A 27,494-nucleotide genomic window follows, 5' to 3' on the forward strand; every position below is an offset into this window, starting at 1 on the left:
CTCAACAGACTGCTCGGTTAGAACACGGGTTTAACTCTACAACAACCAGGAGATCATCTCAAATAGTCCATCACCACACATCTCCAAATTAAAGAAAACAACCCCTAGGACATGGATTGCTATAATGGAAAGCAAAGTTGCTCTGCCTTCATAAAATGGTGGTAGATGGTAATTTCTGAGGATTTATTTTTCCATGAGAGTGCAGAAATGAATCAATGGCAAAGCATCACAGACAGGATTTTAATAATATTCAGTTAGCATTCCCTCAAGGTGCTCCAATAAGTTCCAAGAGAAAACGTGCAACAGAGACGTTGTGAGGTAACTAATGCAGACGATGATCATGAACCCACAACTCTTTTGGGCCTTTTCTTGGCAAACATACCCAAAAGATGAAGCTACACAAGAAGGAAATACATATGCAAAGCATATAAAACCATTCATATGGTGGTGGACTGGTTTCTGAAGTCTGAACAGAGAGAGATGAAATATGATATATGAATCTGAGCATCTAGAGTATAGCTGGAGGGTATCAATTGTTTACCTCAAACAGTGAAGCTACTCCAATACTACTGAGCACATCAATATTCCCTACCTTGGTTAAGTCTGCTGTTGCTGCTGCTGCTGTGGTGTTGCCTGTTGCTCCTCTTGGGTAGAGGTCTGAGGCTGCCACATTTGCTGGGGAACATATGGATGAGGCAGTTGTGCAAACACAGACGGATCCATGAGAGGCTTCCCCATTATCATTCCTCGAGCTCCAACTGAAGCAACAGGCTGAGTCGGCACATAATAGCAAGGAACCATTTCAGGTGGTGCTCCAACAGGCAGTGACCCAGCTCTTGGTATTCCTGTCACTACCTCATCCTTCAACTCATCCCTTGGTACTATGTCAACCAGAAAGTCGAATATGTCAGTCCTTGTGATAGCAGCAGCTATGTCATTCTTCTGCAGTGTCCGCCTCTTGTTCTCTTCAGTGTGTATCCATGACCTCAGTGTCAGCTCAAGGATGAACATCTCACAAGCTTTTGCAAATACAATGGGAGCCTCAGCAGATATCATTCTCACATCCTCATCAGCCTTCATAATCTTCTTGATTCTTGCCAAGGGTAAACTATGATTCTTGAAATCTGTGGTCTGTTCAATCTCTTGGAGCTGGTTAGCCCAGAACAGCTGGAGCTGTTGAAGCTGATGAGCTTGCTGTTGTTGGTGTAAGTGCTGATAAATGAGTTGGTTCTGGGATGCGACTTGGGTAGGAGAAGTAGCAAATGCAACAGGCTGACCTGCAGATTGATTGCCCACAGCAGGCCCAGCAGCACCAGGGCCTACCATCTGAGCAGCTTGATAGGGTTGTGTGCCATAAGGCATTGGTGTTCCTCCACTTACCACACCCATTACTGGTGGTTGTCCCTGTCCTTGCTTATCCATTATGAGTTCACTGTAATAGACCAAGTTTTGACCAAACTAACCTGAATTTATCAGAAATGCAAAAATAATATCAATAACTTGCCTATGCTTTTATTTAAGCAAGGCAAGTATGCATCTAAGCTGAAAATAAATGCAGACGGCAAATCTGTGGATTTTGCTAGAAAGAAGAGAAATGATTAAATGAGAACGTCATAAGATATTTTAAGAAAATCAAAATAATTGTCAAGTGCAAACATTACCAACTGGTGAAACTAGCCCAAAAACAGCTACCAAATCGAGAGGAGAAAAGGCATTTTAAGCATGCCATGGAAAGCAACCCATCAACCTTAGAGTGACGCAAATAATTTTAACAAAATGATGTTGAAGCCAATTGAGAAGTCCACCCATGCAGTTTAAAGCCAAGAAACACCGATGGTTACAAGGTAGAGCCAATAAGTCCTCAAGTAATGGTCATACTCAGCTCCAATGTGAGACAGTCAAAATGCAGGTGAAGGGGTTGGGCAAGCACAACACATGTAGCATAGCAATTGCATAGCTCTTGTATTACTGATGGAAAACCTCAAGGCACACATATGTGATGCTTTTGTTGATGTTTCTAACCAGCATCCAACAGATCATGATTCCTGTGTTTTAACATTGTAAGGAAACCTCTCTCCCTTTCTTTTCCTTTTCTTTTATTTTGTTTTTTTGCCAGCTAAAGGAACATTTCTGATCGAACCCCACCAGAGGTTCTCTATTCCTGGTAATGGAAGTAACTAGTATCAAATCAACAAGGTCAAACACACACACACACACACATGTAGATATAGATATATATATTACCTAACTTTAAACTAGTTACATTAATGTTAGCAATGTTTAATTGATAGAAATGATCAAAACAACATCAAAAGGTGATGGTATTTCTGAAACTACATAGTTCCTTTCAGGGGTAGAGCAATCTTTTGTTTTAGACAGAAATAAAAAGCAAATACATCTTTCAAAAGGTTACAAGCTATGTCACATGGACTCGGCTAGGGAGGCGCCGCACCCGAGTCGACACGCCCCGACACGGGTGCGGCTTCGGACACGGCCCGGACTCGGTCAACACCGAGTCGGACTCGGTCAACACCGAGTCGGACTCGGTCAACAACGAGTCGGACTCGGTCAACAACGAGTTGAGGCCGAGTCCGTCCTTGTTTTAGACTTGGTCAACGTTGACTGAGTCCAAAAATGTCCAAAAAAACAAAAAAAATATATATTTTTATATATTTTTTTAAAATATATATATATAGCATGAGTCTCAAACATAAGCCCCAGAAAAGGAAAAAAATCCGGGGGGCGCTGCCACCCTACGGCCCCGCCAGGGGCGGCCCCCCCTGACCCCCGCCCGCTGACCGCGCAGCGGGACCCGCGCCGGAGGGAGCCCCCGGACCCCCCTTTTTGCAAGGGCAAAAGTACAATTTGCAAAGTTTGTAAAAACACTCATGTTGGTGCCAAACTTTAGAGGACAATATCTACATATATGCACACACTGGATATATTATTATATATATATTTTAATATATATATATAGCCGAGTCCCCGTGTCCAAAATTTTTAAAAATGCGCCGCACCCATGTCGCACCCGCACCTGCAACCGCAACCATGTGACATAGGTTACAAGGTGTATTTTAGTAATTTAAATTTGAAAAGTAAAAGTAACCTTTTTACCCCAAAAGCAGTTTCGAGTATTTTAAAAAATGTCATTTTAAAGTTAAATAAACACCCCATACATGAGTTCAGCATGACTGGTTTAGCAGGAAGGTGTTTCGACATAAAACCCCAACTTTTGGCTAATGAAATTTTGGGCAATTTATTTTTGAAGCCCTCAAAAAACCCCATTTACTCCTTGCAATCACACTATCCAAAATATGCTTTCAATATGCAAGATGCATAGATCATGTCCATAGGGCTTGATTCACAAAGCATGCAGACAAATTCTAAAAACTGGTTCCAAGGGGATGAAGGTAACTTCACAAGGACTTTGGGAATCAAAACATCCTTTAATGTGTTCCCTTTGTAAATTTATTAAAATGCTTTTAATGGTGACAATGATACTTTTGAAACTATTATCATACTTCTAAATTGATTAAGGGATTTAGGGTTAATAAGTGTGGTGAACTTGTCAGCATCAAACACTAAAGATCATTGATGTTAACAGTGCACACACACCAAAAAAAAAAACCTAGCCGCTACTGTAAGAATCATACCTTATCATGCACACGCCTTGGATTTGGCTAAATTAAATCATCAAATGGGATCTGTCAGCATGGCATATTCACTAGTTTGGTAGGTTAAATCAAAGTTGAAAGCTCATTAAGATATCAATCTTATAAGCTTGCAAAATTGGCAGTCCCAATTGCAAAAATATAGCTCTGGACATAAGATATGAGAACCAAAATTTTCAATAATTAGTATGACACTTCTACTATATCCAAAGGTACAAACAGAGCCATAGGTTATAGGATGCAAATATGAAAAAGATTAAAAAATTAATGGACCCAATTGCACAAGCAAAATAATGCCTTTAACATTATCCCCTAGCTGACTAGCTGCCGATTTTCAACCTTGGAACACCCAATGTCAAACACTGTGTAGGATATACCCTAATAGACAGTCTGGCTTTCAGTCATTGGATAGACCCATGCCTAAGAAGCATTTACTTTCAGTCATTTGATGTATCCATGCCAAAGGCACATGCACTTGTAGGGTTTCAACAAACAAACTTTCATTTTAACAGACATAATTATCCACGCTTATTATTAAAAGCAGCGTCATTTATGGGGTTTAAAAAGATCCAACATCTGATATTGGGGAAGAATGTATGTCAATATCTGAGTGTGCAAGTGTGAATTCGAGAGAGAGAGAGAGATGTTAAAGGACTTCTGATGAATTGTGATTATAACATAAAACATAAATAATGTGATTATAACACAATAAATCATAGTATCACTAGTCAACATATGATCCCCAGCCCCTAATCAATAAAAGGGATGAATGGTACCATATTTTATTGTGTTGTATGATACATGTCATATTGTAAGATACAACTACTTTTCGGCAATCCTTTGATTGTAAAATATTGATTAAAGTTATTTGTAGATAAGTAATACTTAATGATTTATTTACAATTTTATATGGTTTGACTTACTACTTTATTTACTATTTTTTCCTTTTTAAATGTTTACGAGACCTTTCTAATACATTTACAGATAAGCTTTTACAACATACTAACTAGAGTTGTTTCTTTATTGTAGGTGATGCTTTATTTGCTATTTTTTACATATTTATTCATGTTATGCTATTCTTAAATTGAAATTACATATTATTGTAGGTTGACAAACAAATTGTTTTGCTTCTTTTTGTGGTCAACTTTTTAATTTGCACTAATTCTTTTTTCAGATTCTCATTTAATTTTAAATCTTGTGAATTTGTGAATGTATCTTGCAAAAGACAAGTGGGCGCACTTACACACACTCACACACCATCTTGATTGTGAGACTAAAGCATAGGAGATGCATCATATGTCTTCTATATGACTTTTGCTCACTGAAAAAAGCAAAGATCCCCTTAAACAAATATGTAACCATTAAGCCAAAGAGAATTGAAGGACCACTCCCATGTCAAAAAGATGATAATACACCATATAACAAAATGAATAACACAATAATTGAATTTTCAGAAAATTGGGAAAAAACAAGAAATATGGCAATCTACAAAAGGAGATAACCATCCCGTGGCAAGAAAAGTCTGCATTAAAAACTTAATAGCTCAGATACTAAAAGTAAACATAAACATGTCACATCAAAGTACATCCATTTGCTGTTATATAGAAACCAAGGTACACATTGCACCACCATTGTCTGAACATAAAAGGATATTCTTTATATCTAGTTGATGCAGCATCCATCTCCAAATCGCTATAGATGTAATGAGTGCCCATGACAGTAACCATTGTTGCGTTATAGCAAATGTGCATTGTCCTATATAGAAATCTGTTAGCAACATAAGGATTTTGCACCCCTCCAAAGATCCACAGGATTTCATATTCAAAATAAACTTATGACTTCTAAATTCCATGTACATAACTTCTCACACAAGACCTCCTATATGTGGAGATTTTATAACCTTCATAAAAATTCACAAAAAAACAAAAAACATGCTTAATATGGAAACATTTTGGTTTTGAAAAGGGCCATCACGTGGAAAGGGAGAAATACTGAAAGGCATTTATGGTGAAAAACAAGCAGAAAGAGAGAGAAAGAGAGATAATTGGTAGCAAATTCAGCAAGAATGTCGTGTTGCGTGTATAGTTAGTTGGATCATACACCTAGTAAGAAGAGCATCAGATGTAAAGGGACAATAGGATCCCTATCTAATATCTGTACAAAGACATTGTGGTTTGATACAAAAGAACAATCTTGCTGTATTGCAGGAGTCATATGGCAACAAGGGTTATTATAGTTGAAAATTAAATAAGAGTAGACACTAGTGAGAAGCTGACATCCTGGAAATATAGAAGAATGGGAAGGTACTTAATAATCCATGGAAGTGCTGGCTACAACAAGAGGATTTTCAGCATGTTGAAGTCATAAATCATATTTTTATCCATTCATATCTGTACCCTGAGGGTGAAATCATTTTACCACTGGTAGTACATCATGTTCTGCTCAACAAAGGCTTGCATGTGAAAAAGACAGTAGACATTTTCTTGCTTTTAACATTTCATAATGCTTTACCCTAATCTACATACATGACATACACCACTGCAATCATTGCTGCTATTATTTTCAGCAAATGAAGCTGCATCATGACTACTACCAGTCCCATTAACATCATCTTCAGCATATCGCACAGCACCTTTCCAATTATTGTCAGATTAAAAAACTGTTTGCTCCATTTATTCACTAAAACTCCTATACTGCCATCTTCAGCGTGTGATAGCATATTTTCAGTTCTAATGAAAATCAAAATATTTTCCTTCTGTACCTTCATGTGTGCAAGAAATAGATGGTGTTCTTGCTCTCCTTGGAATTTCTTCAACAGTCCAACACTTTAAGATGTCTGTGAGCAGGGTCTTACACAAGTTGTGCCAAGCCTAAGCACAAGCTGCTCAAGTTGCACAGGGTACATCTAGCACCATGTGCAAGCTTGCTTCAAGCTCAAATTTGAACCACGATGTTCAATCTTGGCTTGGTGAAGCTCAAGCCAAGGCCAGGCTTGGCTCAGCTCAGCTCAGCACAGCTGACACAGTGAAGACATGTACAACAAGGTCAACAATATGTCTAGCCATTACTGTCCCAGTTTTGAGGTATTTTTATTTTTAAATTTGTAAAATTTTAAGCATACATTTCAATTTCTTAAAACTTAAATTTTAGGTTCATTATATCATAAATAACCACCGACTTCTCATGGAAGCCATGTTATTTTTTTGTATTCATATGAAAATGAGATGTTTAATTCCCAACACGTTATATAAAGCTGGACCTCAGAACACCCCTTCATCTACATAGACAAATCTTTAGACCGGGGGAGACTTCCAAAATACTCCTCTATTTGAGGTGGCAGGATGCATATAAAACAATGCAAGATCGAGATCTTGCTAGCTCAATAAGCATTAAACAAGCTTCAACCATCAGTTCATTTAAATAAACGAGACCTGAAGTGGGGCTGAAGCTTAGCTTGTTTACTAAGTGAAAGGGCTTAAGCAAGTTATTATCCAGCCAAGCCTGAGCCTCTCATGAGAGCATTTGCTCATTGTTTACCCTTATGTGGAGGAATAAGGATAAACATTAAAGGTACATCATACATGGGATGACAAGATGATTCACTTAAATCATGAACTACAACATAGCCATACTTCATCTCCAAGAGAAAGGCAACCTTTCCTTCCAAATATACTGAAGTGAGATGCAGTGACATGCAAAGACCAGCAATGGCCTGCAGTCAGATCATAGTTGATGGAGATGGGATGGGAAGAAAGAAATAAGACAAAAGCCATCTTTTTATGCTAAAGATATTTCAGAGTAATCGATATGGTATATTTCCCTTTATATTTACTTCAGTATCTGACACTCATAAATCATGAGAATGACAGGGACATGTGAACGCGATTTTCGTTCATGCATAACTTTTGATCAAGAGTATGAAGACAAAAAAAATGTTTGGCCACCTACATCCCCTTCAAACACCCTCCACACATTAAGGTGAACAAAGATAGGCAAAATATTTGATGATGTGAATCCCATAAGCAGTCACATTTAAAAAATTATCTGTTTACTCTTTAGAACTGATAAATTGGACTTGATATATAATAGGGAAAATAAAACCTGCAGACCACATCCAAAACCACTCTTTCCACCTCACATGAAAAAGCTTCACCATTTCTTCCAGGCCCCATTTTTTAATTTTACCATTTCTTACAGGTTATTTTTCATTCTTTTACACGCTGATTATTCAATCAATGACACAAGCCAAACCCACCTTAATATATTTAGTAATTATTAATTGCCATTGTCTCTCATGATGTATTGACTAATTCTATTGGTTTAAGTGATACAACACATCTGTGTATTTTGACTATTTTCAAGATAATTTTTTATGCACATAATGCCAAAATAGTTTTTTCATACTTAAAACATGATATTTTTTCATGAAATCGGTTGTTTATTATCAATAGATTTACCAAGGAATGAAGTTGTTGGACCTAAACATGCATACACGAGAGGACAATTGATGTGTTTAAATTTTTTTTCCTTTTGGGTACTCGTACCCTCTGATGGTGAAATCCAAGTTGGTAGTAGATCCCGTTGGATAGATTCATCAAGGATGATTAGATGAAGAAGTCAGTAGTTTTAAAGGATTTAGAAAGGAGACTGAGCAATTGACTTTTGCACTGAATAGGATGAGTGATGTAACCTTAAGCAATGGCAGAATGAAATGATCTATTATTTAAAGATGGGTTGTGGTCAGTATATTTGATATCAATAAAATCAGTATAAAAAGTGAAAAAGATACATGAGCAATGGTAAGAATGAAACTGGGGTACACATGAAATGATCAAACTTTTTCAGGTGAGTAGTAGTTTTGAATGAAGGTCTATAGGATATATCTATATTATACTTGTAAAATGTACAATTTCAATTGGAACCTACAAGAACATGAAGCTAAAAAGATTGATCAGTGCTATGTAACCACAATAGCAAAATAACATTATAGATACTTCAGATATTTGAAGATACAAAGGTATCACCAGGGTACACATTGTGTTATCTGGCATTCTAGCTAGTGCTTCTTGGCAGCTATCCAGCATTGTGTGTGTTAGGATCTAGAAAGATGATCTGACAAACATGTCTAACCTTCTTTGGATTTGCCCAAGATCTTTAGAATTACTTTTCTTTCTCTGGTGTGTCTCGCTTCAGGTTTGGAAGATTTTCATGCAACAGGTTTTGAATGATAGTGACCATTATCATCTCAGCAATATCTTGATTAGTGTTTCTGCATGGATTTGTTTCTAAAAAGTGGCTTTTCTCAGGAAAAATTGGGATTTTTTAAAAATTTTAAAAATGTAAAGAAGAATAAAATAGGCAAGAATAATACGTTTTAGTATTATTTTCTTATAAAATATAAAGAAACAGAAAAATATTTTTAATATAAAAGAAACAAAGAATCAAATATATATATATATATACTTAGAATATATAAAATAAGGATTTTCTTAAAATTATTGTGATATTTATGTTATCACTAATATTTTGAAAATATCATGATAGGTTCACATTTTGTTGGCTGTTGCAAGAAGAGAATGTCAACATTACAACATTTACAAAATTCCAATGATGATGTAAAATATGATTTGTAAGGCGTCTGATCCTTATGGGCTAATAAAAAAGGTGCAATTACTAAATCCTGCCTGGGGGCATGGCGGATTTTGATCTTTTTGTTTGGGTGAATAGACCAATCTTAAACATTACAAGCAAAGTCAACTTCGTTAGAGAATTATCAATTTGAGAAGTAGAATGGACAACCAAAATATGTGTACATGGGCCTAAGACTGGGCATGACCGCCGGGAAAGAAAGATCTCACCAGCCATAACACGTACAAATTAAAACAAGAGTTGTCAAACAGTGGATAACTACAAAGAGGTAATGAACATGTTTTGGTGTAATATATTTCCAAGTTCATTTTTGAGTCCCATGTCCAAAAAATACATGTGCATCTAACACACACAGTCATTATTTATCAGCCTCCAAAAAGAAGTATATGTCTGGAATGCAAAATCAAGGCACTAACAATTATCATTTTAGAAGCACAATATGACTAGAATTACTTTATCCATACTATGTGATAGTAAACCGACATGTCTGAGCTTATTACTTGCATTTTTTTATCATCATCATATTACTTTTTTTTTCAAAACCCTGTTTAAATTCTTTTAGTACCTATAATGCTCACCAATACTAGTCGCAGCAATATCTTGGTATTATACAATTTTCTGTAATTGTTGGGACAATATAAACAAATTCTTGGCATTTTTAAAAAGCATGCACGCACACCCGCACACACACACACATATAAAGGAGAAAAGATCCAGAAAACAATAGATTTTGCTTTTGTAAAGGTGTAAAAACATAAAGACTTTTGAAAGATTGAAAAAGAAAAAGGAATAATAAAATGTCATACTTAAATTGGTAAAAAGAAAGATAAATAAAACCATCATGATATTATCACAAAAAGATTAAAATAATATCACATCATAAGCGGCAAAATATTCAGTATATTTTCCCCTTTAGATTATTTTTCCATTATATTGCAAAAATATCAAAAGGTATCATCAAAATATCACCTATACCTGTGACAATGGGACAAACATTATTACTCCCTTAGGGCAAGGCAAACCATGACATACAACTTGATCACGTCCATTGAGAAAAAAAAAACAAGAAAACTCATCCCTGTCAAGCTACGCGAATGCATGAACCGTCCCCAGACAAACAAAATCGCAGTCTTTCTATGCATTCTATTACTGTCATATGATAGTAAACCTGAAAGAATATCTTCCACGCAAGCTATTTGTCCTGTAACCTAACCAATTCAATTCTAAGTTCTTGTAAGAATGACCCAAAATCCAAACCGCCAAAAGCCCTTCAAATGGGCCATACTGATTCAATTCAATCATCTAAGTAAGAAGATGCACAAGTAACCAAGACACTTATGAGAGAAACATCCTGACATGAGATGCACAAAAACTACTGTTATAAGGTTTATCATGCACATCATGTCCCTAATACGTGATCATTGGGCAATCCCCAATTGCAAAAATCCCTAGAAAACCACCAACACCACCAAGAGAGAGAGAGAGAGAGCACGGGTAAAAAACAAACGATAAAAGTTGTAAAAAACTGGCAAAGGGTAAACGTCCACATGAACAAACAAGAAACCCTAAAATGCCAAAGAACAGGTGAGGCTCTGTGCCAAAAACCTGAATCAAAAGCAAATCCCGAAAAAAGAAGAAAAGAAAACCAAATTGGACCAATGCAAATCAAAAGAACCAATGCCAATATCAAAACCTATAAAGATAGGAACCATGCAACTATCCCAAAGAAACCCTAGAAAATTTCCACCATCCAGATGTCATTGCAAGAATCACCATCATTAACGAAACCACAGCAACAGCATAAAGAAACCCTAGAACAGGAAAATCCAAGACACCCAAATGGTGCAAACTAGTATTTTCGCCAGTGGGGGTTTATCCAAAAACCAATATTTTAGCCAGTGGATGAGAGAGAGAGATGCCCACCTTAGGAAAAAGATGGTATTGGGGATATATGTAGGGGGCAAGGAAATCTGTGATTGGATGGATAATATTGGGGAAGGAGCGGCTGAGGTTTTGACGCGTGAAATCGCGATCGTTGTTGCTTCTACTTTCGTTGTTTGTATTTTCAGGAGAGAGAAAGAGAAAGAGAGAGAGAGAGAGAGAGAGAGATGGACGAATGGTCCCAAGAGAGCAGGATCAGCGAACAGATGGAACCTCCATGTCCCCCGTCATCATCCAACCACTTTTTGGCTTAGATCGGGAAATAAGAAAGAAAATAGCAAGACAACCAGTCGAGAGAGAGAGAGAGACTAGAAATTTCAAAAATGGCACCAAACTTTTGTTTATGTTTTTCTTTTGGATGAAACAAACTTATTGGCTTTTTGCACGGGCGTCTTATGAATGTGACGTGCTTCTCCCTCGGTTTTGAATCGGTACTTTGTATTCAAACCTCAAAATGTACTGATCTCTAGATTAGAATCATTTCCTTGCCACTAAACAAATTGATTGAACTTTTAGAAAAAGGAGATCGAACTTTGGTGGAGAATGAAAAATGTGGTTAATATTTTCATCAACAAAACAGATTAGCAGCATTTTTAATACTTCGAAACATAGGTGCACGTTCGAATGGTGATGCACCAATACATGTGTGTGAGAGAGAGAGAGGGGAAGGGGAACCGTCCACAGGACTTAATCTATAAAAAAAATCTAAAACATATGATTTTTAGCTAAATAAATGATAAAAATCCAATATATAAAGTCTGATCAATGAAAACTGAATCATTAAAAAAGAAACGTCGTCAATTATCATCGATTTTGAACCTTCCTTGGTTGGATGGTCCCATTTCCTCTCTCTCTCTCTCTCTCTCTCTCTCTCTCTCTCTCTCTCTCTCTCTCTCTCTCTCTCTCTATATATATATATATATATATATATATATATATATATATATATATATATATATCTATATATATATATATATATATATATTCAACATGGTTTGTTTACTAAGAATCAAACTTTGGATTATGTCTTTTGATGTAAAAATATGGTTTCTTGAGTATAAAATTTGAGTGCAGAGTTTATTTGTGAAAAAAACCTGCTTAAATATCACAGTCACTCAAAACTGGTTTTCTATTAAACAAACCTTTTAAATCACATCCATAGAGTCTAATGGCAAAAAAAGAAGTCTTTATGAAAAGATGGTGATGTCTACTCAATAGTTGTCATTAGTACCACATATTAACCCTTTAATTAACAAGGTGGTAAATTAGGAGAAGAGAGGATCAGGTCAGAGACAGCTCTGATGGTAATCCATCATATCTCTCACTGGTACCTTTCATCTACTACAAGATGATTGGCCTATCAAACACGGGTTTTTTTATCTTAGTTAAGGTCCCGTAATTTTTTTTGGGAGTCATTGATGCTCTAGATGAAGGGCATCTAGAGTATACAAAATAGACGGCTCAAAATAAACCCAAAACGCTGTGTTTAGAGGCCGTTGATGAACCATAGAAGAGGCAACTCTGGCTCTGACCTGATCCGCTCTCAATTAGGAGCCCCCCTACCTGCATTTCCTAATTCCCTACATAACCAGAACATCCTAAGGAGTAAGGACAAACCAATGTTGTCAACATTGTATTAAAATTATTTAGTGTCAATCAGAATATGACACGTGTTTAAATCATTAAAATAATATTAAAAAATAAATTATAAGCAATTTTTACATTTATTAACAAATAGCCAATTCTAGCTAGTATCGCATTGATTTTCTGCCGATATGAATCGGTGGGACAAACCACATCAACAGACAAGCCATGTTAAATTAGTAGGAGCCCCACCTAGCATTTCAAAAGACGGACCTAATAGAAGGAAAAAAGTACATGACCACAAGCTTCTAAAAAGCCACGCCTTTAACATTCAGCATGCAAGTGAAGTCCATAATCCATAACCAATAACTGCAAATTTTTTCATAGCTTCAATCAATTTTGAACAAGAAATCGACCCCAGGCTAATAGACACGATGCAATTGATTTGGTGAGGTTACATACTTGCGGCGATTTGAAACATTCTAGACAAGAAGTTGCAAACCTGAAGTCTAATTGCCCACTTCATATTTGATTATGTAATCCAATTATGTTACGAAAAATGATCGTGTTGTACGGGTAATTGGACATATTTTTCTAAAAACCTTACAATTATCGATATTCTCCCCATGTCTAAAATCGCAAAGAGTAGGTGTTAAAATATACCTTTTACCTTGATGAAGTTCTCGAGTGTCTGTACCTTCTTTTTTTTTTGCGAACTTCACAAAGTTCGTATAAAATTATATGCAAACTTTTTGTTAAACTTGAACAAATTGAGAAAGGCTGCATATAAACTCCGCCCATTTTATGTGAACTTGAAGAAGTTTGCACATTTTTTATGTAGACTTGCTCAAGTACTCATATATTTTATGCAAATTTGAGAAAATTCACACATATTTTATGTTGACTAAATCGAGTATGTATATATTTTATGCAAAACTTCTTAATGTCTCCCTACATTTTATGCGAACTTTTTCAAGTCTGCCTATATTTTATATGGGCTTCTCCATCTTTGCCTATGTTTTTGTTTGCATATTTAGGAAGAACAATCTATACTACAGATGATGCTTCTCTCTTATTGCTTATGAGATCAAGATTGAGATCAAGATGATATTAGTGGTAGTGGAAAGCTAATGTCTTGATTTATTTTTAGTTTTTTTTTTTAATTTTGATGCAGATAGTTAAAAAAATAATATATGACAAAAAATGAGTAACCCTGTAAGAGCTTTTGATTCTAACTAAAAACATAAAAGTTATAAGCCTATGTCTCAGCTTTTCAACCATTATAAAAACACAAGTTTTCAACGTCTGATCGAAGAGATGCAAATACAACGACAAAGATTGTTGTGTAAAAAACAATCGAAGAAGTTCGCATATATACATTGAAAGAATATAAAAAATTGTAGGGCTTTTAAAGAATACATCAAATTACTAATTTTCTGATCATTTTCTGATCATGTAACTTGATTCCATGTTCAATGCTCAAGCTGACTGGCTAAGCTCTTTGCCACACAGCTGCAATTTAACAGCATGGCATTTCAGAGTTCAGAATTTAAACCAAACAAAGTTTGATCAAGCCTCATTTTCCAATCAAATAAAAAAGTAAAGCAACCTCCTACCTAAGGAAAAAAAGGAGATCTCTCCATGTGAGGAAACTTCGGTAGAACAGTTTGAGAACCATAGGTCCATAGTCATCCCTCTAGATCCCCTGATCCTGCTGCATCAAAAATAAATCTGACAGCCATGCCCTCCTAGCACAACTCTGTATTAGAAGAGAAAATCAATGGAGATAGCACCTGCTTCAATGCATCCTTAGACACAAAGGAGATAAGAAATTAGAATAAACTGAAATTATTCTGTTCAAAAGATCATAGTTAGAAAACAAAAACCTGCAATGCAGACCTTTTTCTAATTTGGCTGATGTTTGGTTCGCTGGTCACAGGAAAAAAAAAAAGACAAATAAACCTGCACCAGATTCTCAACCATGGTTAGTTATTTGAATAGTTAGGCTAAATCTACCCGTCCGAACAATAAACATGAGCATTTCTATTTAGTGGAGCAGAAATCATCCTCATGAGCAAGCAGATTACATTTCATATGGAAAAAAAGGGCAACACTGATGGCCCAAATTTCTTTTCAAAATCAGGTGGACATTGATATGGGCTTTAAACACATTTTACTTCTTCCATCCTCGAATCATGCCATTGGAAACTTTACTCATGTAAAGGCCAGCATCAGTGGACATCCTCGTTGCCTGCACAATGCAATATCCAGCTACAGTGGACATCCTAGTTAATTCCAGCCACTAAAGTTCACCTCAATGTCCCAACCTTGTCACAGGAGTCGACACTTGCTTTTCTTCTTTACTTGAACTTGAAGTGCAGATTGAAATTCTTCAGATGTCGACACTAGCTTCTCAGGAGTCTACTTTTTTTCATTTTTAATTCTTGAATTTCTATGAAACTTCCTCAATGATTTTGGCAGTCTTTTTGGCATTTCTTGGGAGAAATTTCTTCACTTAAATTCAGTCTCTTAAGTTATAAAGACAAGTTTAAAATGCCTGCAACCTTGAGATTTATACATTACTCCTTAGATAGTTTTGTATTCATCAAAATCATGCTTGGGAGCTCAACAAAAGCAAATGCATGATACGCAAATCACAAAGGAATTTCGTAGGCTATTGCAAATTAAAAGAAATTTTGGCAAGACATAAGAGAAATCCACAACAATAAAAAAAATTGCAAATCAAAAGGATTTCACAAGTCATAAGGAATTTCACAACTCACAAAGAAAATTCACAAACCATAAAGAAATTTTGCAACTCATAAAAGAAATTTGCACGTCATAAAGAAAAATCGCAAGGCACAAAAAAAACTCGCAAAATACAAAGGAAGAAAATTCGCAAGTCAAGAGAAAGTTTGCAACTCTATTTGTGAGGGACAAAAAGATAGATCAAAGACCGGACCAAATCCAAGGCCAAGGCGAGGCTGAATCCAAATGAATAATTAATATAAAGTTTATTTGACAATCCAAAGATCTAATGCCCTTTAAAAGGTTGCCTTCTAAGGCAACTCCCCTCAATATGAACAATAGGAATTTCCCAAAGATAGTAGATATGAGACTAAACAAATTTCAATGAGCTTTTTCTCCCAAAATATTTTCCCAAATAACTAGGCAAAAGAAGCTAGGGGTTTATTTTGCCAAAAAATCTTTATTTCAAATAGTCATAATTTTGAGCCAATTAACAACACAAACTAAGTAACAAGGCACTGTAGCATCCTCTGGCAGCAATTCTTGTAACTGCAATTCTTCAATAAAATCTTGTTCCTCTGCCGAATGTTGTTACAAAAATATCCAGAAACAGTGGCTAATTTCTCCTGTGAGCCTTCTGTGGGATTTGAACCCAAGACCCCTCTGTTTCTGTTATACTGCAACCTAACTTTGCAGCTATCTCATTTTATCCTGATACAAACAGTGCTCATGTAACAAAAACGGTTATCTTCATAATAATGAGAGAGAAAGAGAGAGGAATCCTCCTGTTTTATTACGATGGGCTACGATTCTTACACGTAGATTGTCTGAACAGCCCAACGCAACTTCGACGGTTGAGATTCTACCGCACCGTGAGCAGCGAATGAAATTTATGGCCCCGTGATTCGTTCCATGGCCACTAGGGGCTCTCAATGAGTCGGATGTTGTCCGATATTTGACCCGATCCTGAACTCGAATATACCACCCCGAAATTTGTTCCGGTTGACCCAATTGAGACCCGAATAGTACGTGGGTTGCCGGGTCGAACTTGAGCTATGGAATTTTGGTTGGTCTTACGTGACACAACCTTAATCACGGTAATTTTTATGAACTTTTAAGTAAAAACATATATTATTTAAATGCTCTAAGTTATACGTATCAGGTTTGAGCTTTCATGTTTTTCAACCCTACATAACCCTAACCAGATCCAAACCTGAACTGTGTGTTATCGTGAAGGGTTCTCGTGCACTATAATGGATCAGATATCCGACACACTAGACCCATGCCCGTAGTCACACATCTTGTTCTTGGAAAGATCTCTTGATATTTTCAAAACTTTGGTTTTTCTCATGAAATCCTGGAAAATATCAGAACTTAAAAAATATATAGTATAATATAACGCTATGCAATAAACATATAAATAATATAATAAATTTACAAAAAAATGGTTCTAATGCAATTTAACAAGTTAAAAACATCATAATTTCAATATGGGTGATTTTTAAAAACCGCATGTTTTTAACAGCCATAGAAATGGTGTTAAATTTGTAGTATTTCCAATGATATTTGTGACAATGCCTACGCCCCCTTTTTTTTTACCAAAGGGTGCTTCTGTTGTAGTATTGAGCCACCATGTGGTAGATACTTAGATCTAATCTCCAAAAGTGAAAACTAATTTTAAGATCATGTGTAGCATGGTTTATTTTTACTATATTCGTGTGTTAAATTTGACTCCCACATGATGCATTAATCCATTAAGGGTGACTTGTAAACGTCGCCAAATTGAAGAAACGTCATGAATTTGAAACTCAAACACACATCCCTTGCTGCAATGCCGAAGCTGAGTGTACTCTCTGGTCTCTTGCTGCAACGCCTAAGCTGAGCCTAATTCCTGATAGGCAAAAGAGACCTAGGTTTTTTACACAATGAGCTCAAGTCAGGTAGTTTTTCTCAATTATATTGAAAAAATAATAGTAAAGGCGTGAAAGTTTCATGGAGAAGAAAATCAAAAGAGATTTAAATGATGACTTGAAAAAGTTTGGTCTTATCTTTGACCCTTGTCGCCGTCGTCCACGCGGTTTCCAAGGGCCAACAATCAGCACACATCTGTCTTTTTGGATCACCCAGGAGTTGCCCCATACATTTATGGATGGTGGGTTACAGGGTTAGGGAGTGCAAGTGAGCTGGGCTGTCCCTGATGGGTCATGTGGGCCATTCAAACAAAGACAGCCCAACTACACCTCCTAACCCCATTTTAACCAGAATGAGCTCATCAAAGAGGAAAAACACAACTCCCAATGGTTGGCTCAAGATATTTTTTTTTTTGAAAGGCAAACTGGGGTTTGGCAGACCCCTACCAGTTAAACAATTATACCATTGGGTTTTGAACCTGCAATGCCCCAACACAAGGTGACGTGCACTAGCTGCTTCTACCAGACAAGCAGAGTCCACATTGGTTGGCTTAAGAATTCCTGTAGATAATAACAGTTTTATAAGATAGGCTGTGGGTAGCATCAGAAAACAAGGGCCAGGCAACTTAGTCTAGCCTGGCATGATGGTCACCTGATGCGCCATTGAACTTTGGCACCATCAAACTTTGATATCTTACGAAATTGCACCAGATCATATCATTCAAATTGAATGGATGCCACAAAGGCACAAACTCTCAAAACAACAACCTGCAGTTCCGCACCCCCAAGGGATCCGCTCATCTGCTAAAGGTGACTTGGTGGTATCACCAAGTTGACATAATGTCACAAGTTCAAAACCCATGGACGGCGTCCCTGGCTGCAAGGTTAAAGCTGGGTGTACTCCCCAGTGGTCAGATGGAACCTCGAGGCTTTTACCAACTTGAGGCCTGCCAAATGTGCAGTCTATGATTAGGTTTTCCATATCCTTCACATGTCATGGCCATGGCTATATATAGGGACCGGTAGTATTACACTATTAGTTAGTGATGCATGCCTCTTCAGTTTAGATACCCCCTCCACAACTTCTTGTTTGAGTTATCCATGCAACCACTATTACCAGGTTGATTAGCATTAAGCTCACGAGGGTTATAGCCTCCCACTTGTCCACTATTTCATATTCTCACATTAATCAGAAATAATGAGTCCACTTTTTTGTGCCTTTTGGGGTTCAAATTGTGAGACCCTATGGCCAAACATTTAGATCTTACACACCTTAATCCAACAGTAACTTGTACATCAGATCAAATCACAATTTCCAATCTGCAGCATCAAGTAATAGAAAGATGGAATATATGGCAATTCAGTATACCTGATTCGAATCACAGCTCAAATGCAATCTACAAAGTTTCACTTGGTCCAGACAATTTCTCGGTATGCCTTTAAATGGGTCACCAACCTTCGACTTCACATTATCCTGAACGTCATTTAATATAATCCAGTTTTGCTTGCTTGCTTCTTTATTTCTTCGACTCCAAAATCTGCAATAAACTTACCTGTTTCTACTATGAGTGTCACCTTTTATGCAGCAATACCAAACCAGGAGAAAGAAGCAAAAACTCACCCTTATTTTTTCTATTACCCAGATGACCAGAATATGTAAAATAAGAGAACATAAATGCATGTCAATAACCACGAGAGAACACAAATGCTTCATGGTGATCAAATTACCCAAATGAATGTTTTCACATTGATCAACGAGAGAGCCAACAAATCTAAAGATTTCACAGTGGTTACAAATATTTCAGAGATTTACAGCAACATAAGACCAAACCACATCTTGAGTGTAATTCCCTCACCGTGGGTTGTAAGTTTTACCTCATTGCTCTTCCCCAGGAAAATTGTATGGAGATTCGAATAATAGACCAGGAGGGTATGTATCATTCATTCACGTTCCTTGCATCATTTTTCTGATGGAGATGGGAAGGTGGAAAGAAAGCACGGGGCATAATCACTCAAAGAGTGTCTTATTTAATACCCTCTCTAAGAATTCTGACTTCTGCCCTTCTTTGTTTTGCTCTTCTCTTGCATCTTCTTCTTCTTCTCTTCCACGGTAATCCACTTATAATCTGGAGGTATGGCAAAAGGATCTTGGATGTCTTCCACACGACTTCCAGGGCCTGAAAGCACAGTAGAGCTTTGGCGATAAGGGACCTTAATCCATTGAAACCATGAGCTTGAAGAATGCACAGCAGGACTTTCCCTGCCTGTGCTCAGAAAATTTCCAGGGCTTGAAGGTGGTGTGCAAAACTCCTCTGCGGGCTGCAGCTCTTCAAACTTGGTAAACGTCACCAACACACGAATTGTGGGAACAACTGGTATTGCAACCTGCAAGCAATCATGATTTCATTGGCACTAACCCAAAGAAAAAAGTATACTAGAATAAAAAGAAAAGAAAACCTAGACCAAGTCATGGCGCAAAGTTAATATACCAAAAGTCACGGGACAGTAACCAAGTGAATATACCAAGAGTCATGGGAAAGAATAGTTACTAAAGCAGCCACAAAACAATCAAAAAATAGGAGGAAAACCTGTTAAGGTTACTAGCAACGGACTTGTGTAAGAACCTTATGCCTAAAGAGTTGATAGCAGAATGTTTGGGTATCAAGACCAATGAAGCCAAACAAGGATCAAAACCCATCAGGCGTTATTTACCATTTAAGGCATGGGGAAGAGACTAGATACACAAGAATGCCAAGATTCCAGTCCAAAAAGGATATCATTCAACATGTTGAATCCTTTCTTGTATTTAACAAGCAGCAAAAGGCCTCTCTTAAGACTACAGAACAAAAGCAAAAGTAATTTGATAGGTACAGAGGCTTTTCTTCTTTGAATATGGACAAGAAAAACTGCCAAAGAGTAGACAAGTGCACACGGACCTTCTTTCTTTCAAAAGTGTCAATATGTTAATTGACTTAAATGTACAAGATTTTTATATAATTGCATTAAAATAGGTTACCAAATTGGCTTCCTCTTGTTGCAGTAACGGAAGTTGCCAAACAAAACAGTCACAAGATCGATGTGCACCAACCAAATCTTTGACAGTTTATCTTAGAGGATCAAAAACTTCAAGAAGAAATAACTAAGGATAACGTAAATGGTAAATTCCACCAAGAATACAGATATCAGACAAAGAACTGATATTCATGTATGTGTATCCAGCAAAAGAATTACTCAACAGAGCTTTGATATTGACAGCTAGGGATGTTTATCTAGCAACCGATGTTTAGCTACGTGCATGGCCTCTTACTTCCAAGACGGTCTTTCCTTATGAGATGTCAATGTAAAGATTTCGTTTTTCAGTCCTACAGAATTAACTCTCCTGGACTCATTAAAATTAGAACTGCAGGTAAATGTTCATACAAACTAAGCCTCCTCAAGGACCTTTAACCTGTCATATATAGATATGCACAAGACAGAACCATGTCCTAAGTGTCATCAAAAGTTTATGAATTGGTTGCCAAGCAGCCACAACCTTACGGAGCTTCACTGCACTGAGCACAAGTGATTGAAAAAACGTTTAAACCCAATATAACCCTGTTTGTAATATGGAAAATGTCATGACTGTTAAAATTTAGAGCTCAGCACTAACTATCCCTAATCAGTTTTGCTACTATACAACAAACATCTACAAATTTATATGTTTCACATTTTAATCAGCACTATTAACACTCCTTTCACATAAATCCCACACATTTAGAGGAAGGAATCCTGCTGAACCTGAACCTGTGACCACAGTCACTGAATTTTATACTCATCCATCAAACCTAACAGTCAAGAAAACACCACTGGAAACAGGATTATAACTAAATGAGTCATTACACTTGTAGAAGCCAAAGAGACATGCATAAACAAGAACAGACATCGAGATTCAAGAACACAATATAAGCCATATAATCAACAGTAGAATGTAATAGTAATACACCTTTGACATTATTTTTCATTCTTAAAATACAGTCATACCTTCACTGGGAAAGTTCCTGGAGGAAGCTTTGTTGTAAGCAGCTCCCTCAAACGACGAATGGCTTTGACCTTGTTGGCCAAAATGTCAAGAAGAGGCAAGAGCTCTTCAGTCTGAAGCGGGAAGTTAGGAGAGAGCCAAAGAACAGGTCTCAACCCTTTCTTGTACTCACTCTCGCGGCTACCGTCTTTTTTGTGACTCATACTTTCAGAATTCTTGGTCCCCTTTTTAGCTTCCCTATCCCGAACTCTTTGCAATTCTTCCCCTCGAACAACCTCCACAGAGTGCCTTCCAGGTTTGGTTTGAAACCTAGACGGAGATTCCCCAAGGAGGTCACTCACTTTCTCCTCAACACAGAGAGAACTTCTAGGGGGAACCATTTTCTTCTGGCCTTGATTCTTTACTCCACGCCTTCCCCAATTGCCAAACCACCCTTTCTTCTCCAGCTTAGTCTCAGCTTTGGTACCATTCTGCATGTCTTCGATAGGGATATCTCTGGGTTCAAAGCAACTGTGCCTGTGACCAACCATGCCATCGCCAGAGCCATCATCGGTGGTCTCCGAGGAGTCCATTTTCAGGGCAACTTCCAATTGCCGCTTCTCCTCATCTGTTAGCAGGTCCTCATAATCTTCACTCTCCGTATCATTTTCGTTACAGGACGAGAAAAACTCTTCATCTGTCATTGCACCAGGTACACGCCTAGACTTGACACTGACAACCACATGGTGCATATCATACACCTTGGATTTCCATGGGCCAACCATCTCAGCCCTCTCCTGCCTCCGCCATGTTAACTGTGGAAACAGAACTGCCTGAGTGACATCAATTCCAGGCCTAAAAATGTTAGTCTGCGACATTGCAGCAACTTCTTGGGCTACCTCCGCCTCTGATGCCGGAGAACCAGCGCCATCCAATGCATTCATAACTTCCTTATCCTTGTGAGAAATTATACAAAATGACCCAGGTGGGACTTTACCATCCTCCGAACCATCACCAAGAAAGAGGATGCTTTGGTCTGAACGCTGAATCCTAAACCCATCAAAACCAGCCAATGTCATATCCGCCCGCAAGTTGGACCCCCTCTTCCAGATCTTGTATGTATCAGACGGGGCAATCCTAGAGATAAACGGAATCACCGAGCTCTCGAAATTGAAATTGATTTCCATGTAGAAGTCCCTCATCCTTTTCATGGTACCTACAAGCCTAGGCAGCCGTCTACACCACTTAGCCCAAGCAAGGGGCTGGTAATTCCGAACGATGATCCGGGCGATCGCTTCTTCCCGGGCGCAGATGGCCTCTTGAAGGGGGCTCCATCCCAGCTCGTTCTGTAAGCTCCAATCGGCCCCTGCTGCCATCAGAATCTCTGTAGCAACGGTATCACTAAGCTTGACCGCAAGGTGCAGAGGTGTCTCCCAACCAGGGACGTCCCTCCGATCAATAACAGCGGAGATGGCGTCCGCTTTCTCCTCTTCGGAGATGGACACCGCCTCCGTTCGGATCTCAGACGGATCACGAAGGTGAGGAAGAGCGGCGACGATGCGCCTGAGCGTCTCATAGTCGCGAGTTGCCACAGCCTTGTGAACAGGGCTGTGAGTATACTTAGAGACGTCGATCGGCAACGCCGTCGCCATCGTCCCCCCCAACCCCAACGCTCCTATAGTTGGCCTCCTCCCAATTCACAAAAGAATCTCCAAAAACAACTTTCTGCTTCAATACAAACTGCCCATCAAGTACATCATCTAAAGGCGGAAACAAATACCCCAATCTCAATTCTCCCCTTTATATTGCAAGAAACCCATATCTCAAAAAACACCAACAATGACAAAAAGAAAGTGAGGATCTGAAAACCCACCAATTTCCTTCCCAGAGTCAAGCCTCTCAACCCACTAAAAGAACACCAATTCAGACCACCCAAAATCTCCATACCAACAAAACCTACATCCCAACCCCATCTTCCCCATCATACAAAGGGAATAAAATCACCCATAAAAAGAAAAGAAAAAAAGAGCACCCAGAAACCCTGGATATGGTAATGATGCAGAAAGGGTGAAGAAAAGGAAATGGGTATCGAGGCACCTAAAAATCCCAAAGAATACCCAGTTCTCCAGAGGCTTCCAAAAGAACCTCAACAAATAAATATGGACGTATTTGCAAAGGAAAGAACGATGAAACACGTATCAGAAAACCACAAGGCTACAGTTTAAAAAAATGTCACAAGAGAAACTTACCTCATCTTGGGCAGTTGATAAGGTAAACGGTGGCATGTAAAAATTTTGTAAATGTGGTGGTGGCCAGTAAACTGATAGAAAGATAAGAGACACAAGCAGCAAGAGAGAGACAGAGAGGCATATAATAATGACCCAAGTGATGATGAACGGGTCATTGAGGGAAGCTTTGCATGTATATATCTGCCGATTGGATAGATAGCCTTTTCATTTATTTATTTTCTGATGTTGCTCTTGTTTCGATTAAAACTTATCATATTTTGTTCGGTTTTTATATCTTTTGATCTTTATTACAATGGGGAGGAAACAATAAACTATTGATGGTGGTGAAGATTAAATGCTCAATATTAAAATGATGAAGGTGGGTGCCAATAACGAATATGAGGGTGTTGCTTCTTGGTAGCTTGGCAAGTTTGAAATAGAATAAAACAAAGAAAAAAAATTGGCCCCCTAAGAAGCCCATCTTCACGGTCAAAGATGCTACCCTCGTTTCCCTTTACTTACCTTTGACTTGTCTTCTTCCGTGTTGGCACGTGCCAAAGTTTGTTTTCAAGCCTGTGAGACTAGGGGGGTGAGCAACATAGGGCCCTAGATCACCAATGTTTCAGTGCTAGTGACAGAGATTGTGTTGGTAATTTAGATGCAGGCCTTAGTGGTGGGGGTAGGGGGCTGTCATGGGTTTATTTGGAAGCACCACACGGCACCTGGTGATTCCAACCAGGTCAGCCTTTCGAGTCAAAGAAGCAGCACAAACACCTCGCACAAGGGTGTACAATCATAACAGAGAATGCACAATCTCAAAAGGAGTAGTAGAGAGAGCAACAGAGAGAAATAAAGAGAAAGTAACTTATATTCATAAGTTGCAAAATTACACCAACGGAGTAGTAAGAGGAGAAGGACCCGTAACAATTGTTGTTCACGGAGGATCTTAGGACAAAAGTCATTTGTGTACACTACGAATGATCAAAGAGGTATTTACATCAAGAGACAAAGGTGTCAATATGATGGGTTGGAACATTCTCTCATCTAAACTGGCATCGTCCTCAGCGCTATCTATTGTTGGCAGTCTTCAATGGCTTGCTGAAACTAGTGAATATTTCTTGGAGTCTCCCAGCTGGCATCACTCTTTGGTAGTCATTTTTATTTCACGAAATACTTTTTCACGTCTCCTAGATAGTTGTTGATGTAATCCATGATGAATTCAACTTCTCTAAAAGTCTATATTGATACTGATGTTGGAACTCGTTGAGAAATGGGGGCCTGCTGAGGTAGACTAGGCTGAAATCCTCTTCATCTTCATTGAAGGGCTTTAGATTGCACACGTGAAAGACAGGGTGAAGCTGAAAATTGGTAGGAAGGTCTACCTTACATGTTAACTTGCCAATCCTTTGGATAACAGAAAAGGGTCCATCATATTTCTGAATGAGTCCTCGGTAGTGTCCTTGAAAGATAGTTGTTCTCTCGTGGTATAATTTAACCAACACTTTATCTTTGACTCGAAACTCGATGGGTCGACAGTCTTGATCTGCTAATTTCTTCATTCGTTTAGCAGCTTTGTGTAGAAATGCCTTTGCTAATTTCGTCTTATCATGTCAGTTCTTGACAAAGTTATAAGCAAAGGGCATCTTTCTTCGATCTTGGGCAATAATGGAGTGTGGTGTCTAAGGTTGTTGTCCTGTCATAATCTCGAATGAACTATGTCTCAACGATTCGCTCTTTTGAATATTATAGCAGAACAAAGCAGTATCCAATAGATCCATCCAATTTTTCTAATTTGCACTTATAAAGTGCCTCAAGTATTCTTCCAGTATCCCATTAATATGTTCGGTCTGGTCGTCTGTCTACGGGTGAAAACTGGTAGAAAAGTGCAATTTTGACCCAGCAACCGAAAGACTTCTCTCTAAAATTTACCTATAAACCGAGAATCTCAATCATTGATAATGCTCTCCGGAATGCCCCAATACTTCACAATGTGCTTCACAAAAAGTTGAGTTGTATATTCAGCTGAACAATTGTAAGGGTCAGGTGCAAAGGTCACATATTTTGAGAATCTATCAACTACAACGGAAATAATACTGCACCCTTTAATTTTTGGTAAGCTGACACTAAAATTCATAAAAATTCTCTATCAAGGTCGACTTGGGATAGGAAGAGGCTCCAATAGTTTTGCGGTCTTCTGATTCATGGCCTTATCATGTTGATAGATCAAGCAAGTGCATATGTAACTGTCTATGTCATCACGCGTTTGAGGCCAGTAATAAACTTGTTCCATCAATGCAAAGGTTCTTTCTTGCCCTAAATGTCCTGTCTAGGGAGAGTTGTAGCATTCCTTCAATATCTCTCAACGCAAAGATCCCCATCGAGGCACATATACTCGATTACTGGTTGTTATCAGCAATCCTTGTTTCCAAAATAGACTCATCTTTCCTTCTTTCACCAGAGAGAAAAGATGTTGTGCCATGGGGTCTTCTTGCAAGCCCTCTCGAATTTTGTCGATGAGGTCGCTTTGAGGTCCAGTACCCCCATTTTTATCTTTAATCAAGGTTGTCAGTTTGGCCTTCCTGCTCAATGCATCTGACAATATGTGGGTCCTTCCCGGTTTGTACTCCAGAATCATATCAAATTTGGCTAAGAACTCTTACCAACGAGCTTGTTTGGGACTAAGTTTTCTCTGTGTTTAAAAATAGCTCATGGCAACATTGTCGGTGTAGACGACAAATGTCGACCCCAGTAGGTAATGCCTCCACGCATATAAGCAATGTATGATGGCTAACATTTCTCTTTCATGTATTGTGTATCGTCGTTCAGCGTTGTTCAGTTTTCGACTCTCGAAGGCGATAGGATGACCCTCTTGCATCAATATACCTCCAATGGCAAAATTTGGCGCATCTGTATATACTTCAAACGATCTTTTTTTAGTTCGGCAGCTGTAAGACCGGTTCTCTGACCATGGCATCTTTAAGAGTCTCGAATGCTCTTTGACATTCTTCTTGTCAATCTCAACTTATGTCCTTCCTTAATAACTTTGTTAGAGGCGCCACAATGGCTGAATATTCCTCAATGAACCGACGATAGTAGTTTTCTAGGCCTAAAAAGGATCGTAGCTCATGGACCTTGGTTGAGATTCCTCAATCCTAAATAGTTTTTATCTTGTGACGATCCATCCTTAGACAGCCTTTTTCAACTACATGGCCCAAGAAACTTATCTCTTCTTGGCTAAACATGCACTTCTCTTTTTTTATGTATAGCTCATTGTCTTTTAGAATCTGAAACATCATACGTAGATGTCGCGCGTGTTTCTCCATGCTTTGACTATAAACAACGATATCATCCAAATACACGAGCATAAAACAGTCAAGATAAGGGTAAAATATCTAGTTTATCAGTGTAGAGAAACTTGCAGTGCATTCGTTAAACCAAACGGCATCACCAAAAACTTGAAAGCACCATACCTTGTAACACATGTAGTCTTGGCCTCGTCTCCTTTTGCAATTTGGACCTACCAATATCCCGATCGTAGATCAAATTTTGAGAAAACTCAAACTTCCCCTAGTTGATCGAACAAATCGGCAATTAGGGGCAAGGGATATTTGTTCTTGACGGTCAATTTATTGAATGCCCTATAATCCACGCACAACCTCTTAGACCCATCATGTTTGACCTAAAATAGTACGGGAACTCCAAAAGGAGCCTTTGATGGTCGGATAATACCAACAACCAACATATCATCCAGTTGTCTTCTAAGTTC

At 38.1% G+C, this 27,494-nt stretch overlaps 1 protein-coding gene and 1 pseudogene across 4 annotated transcripts; both read right to left on the reverse strand.

Moving 5' to 3' along the window:
- Nucleotides 1–238: 238 nt before the first annotated feature.
- LOC149819329 (nuclear transcription factor Y subunit C-3 pseudogene) lies at nt 239–11,530 on the reverse strand (annotated as a pseudogene). Of its 3 annotated transcripts, none has more exons than XR_016427166.1 (2): nt 11,244–11,530; nt 239–1,463 (listed from the first exon to the last, which is right to left on the reverse strand). The product of XR_016427166.1 is annotated as a nuclear transcription factor Y subunit C-3 pseudogene, transcript variant X1 (transcript). The 3 variants fall into 3 exon arrangements; XR_016427169.1 differs by lacking the exon at nt 11,244–11,530 and adding an exon at nt 11,014–11,230; XR_016427168.1 differs by lacking the exon at nt 11,244–11,530 and adding an exon at nt 3,654–11,230 and having other exon boundaries at nt 239–2,161.
- Nucleotides 11,531–19,200: 7,670 nt separating this feature from the next.
- On the reverse strand, nt 19,201–23,765 carry LOC149819330 (uncharacterized). The gene is made up of 2 exons (XM_089986504.1): nt 21,524–23,765; nt 19,201–19,888 (listed from the first exon to the last, which is right to left on the reverse strand). The coding sequence occupies exons 1-2, from the start codon at nt 23,150–23,152 to the stop codon at nt 19,544–19,546; spliced, it is 1,974 nt and encodes a 657-aa protein (XP_089842630.1). The 5' UTR covers nt 23,153–23,765; the 3' UTR covers nt 19,201–19,543.
- Nucleotides 23,766–27,494: the final 3,729 nt, after the last annotated feature.

This window comes from Nuphar pumila, chromosome 13 (genome assembly GCF_984573655.1).
Source record: "Nuphar pumila chromosome 13, dmNupPumi1.hap1.1, whole genome shotgun sequence".
Classification (NCBI taxonomy): Eukaryota; Viridiplantae; Streptophyta; class Magnoliopsida; order Nymphaeales; family Nymphaeaceae; genus Nuphar; species Nuphar pumila.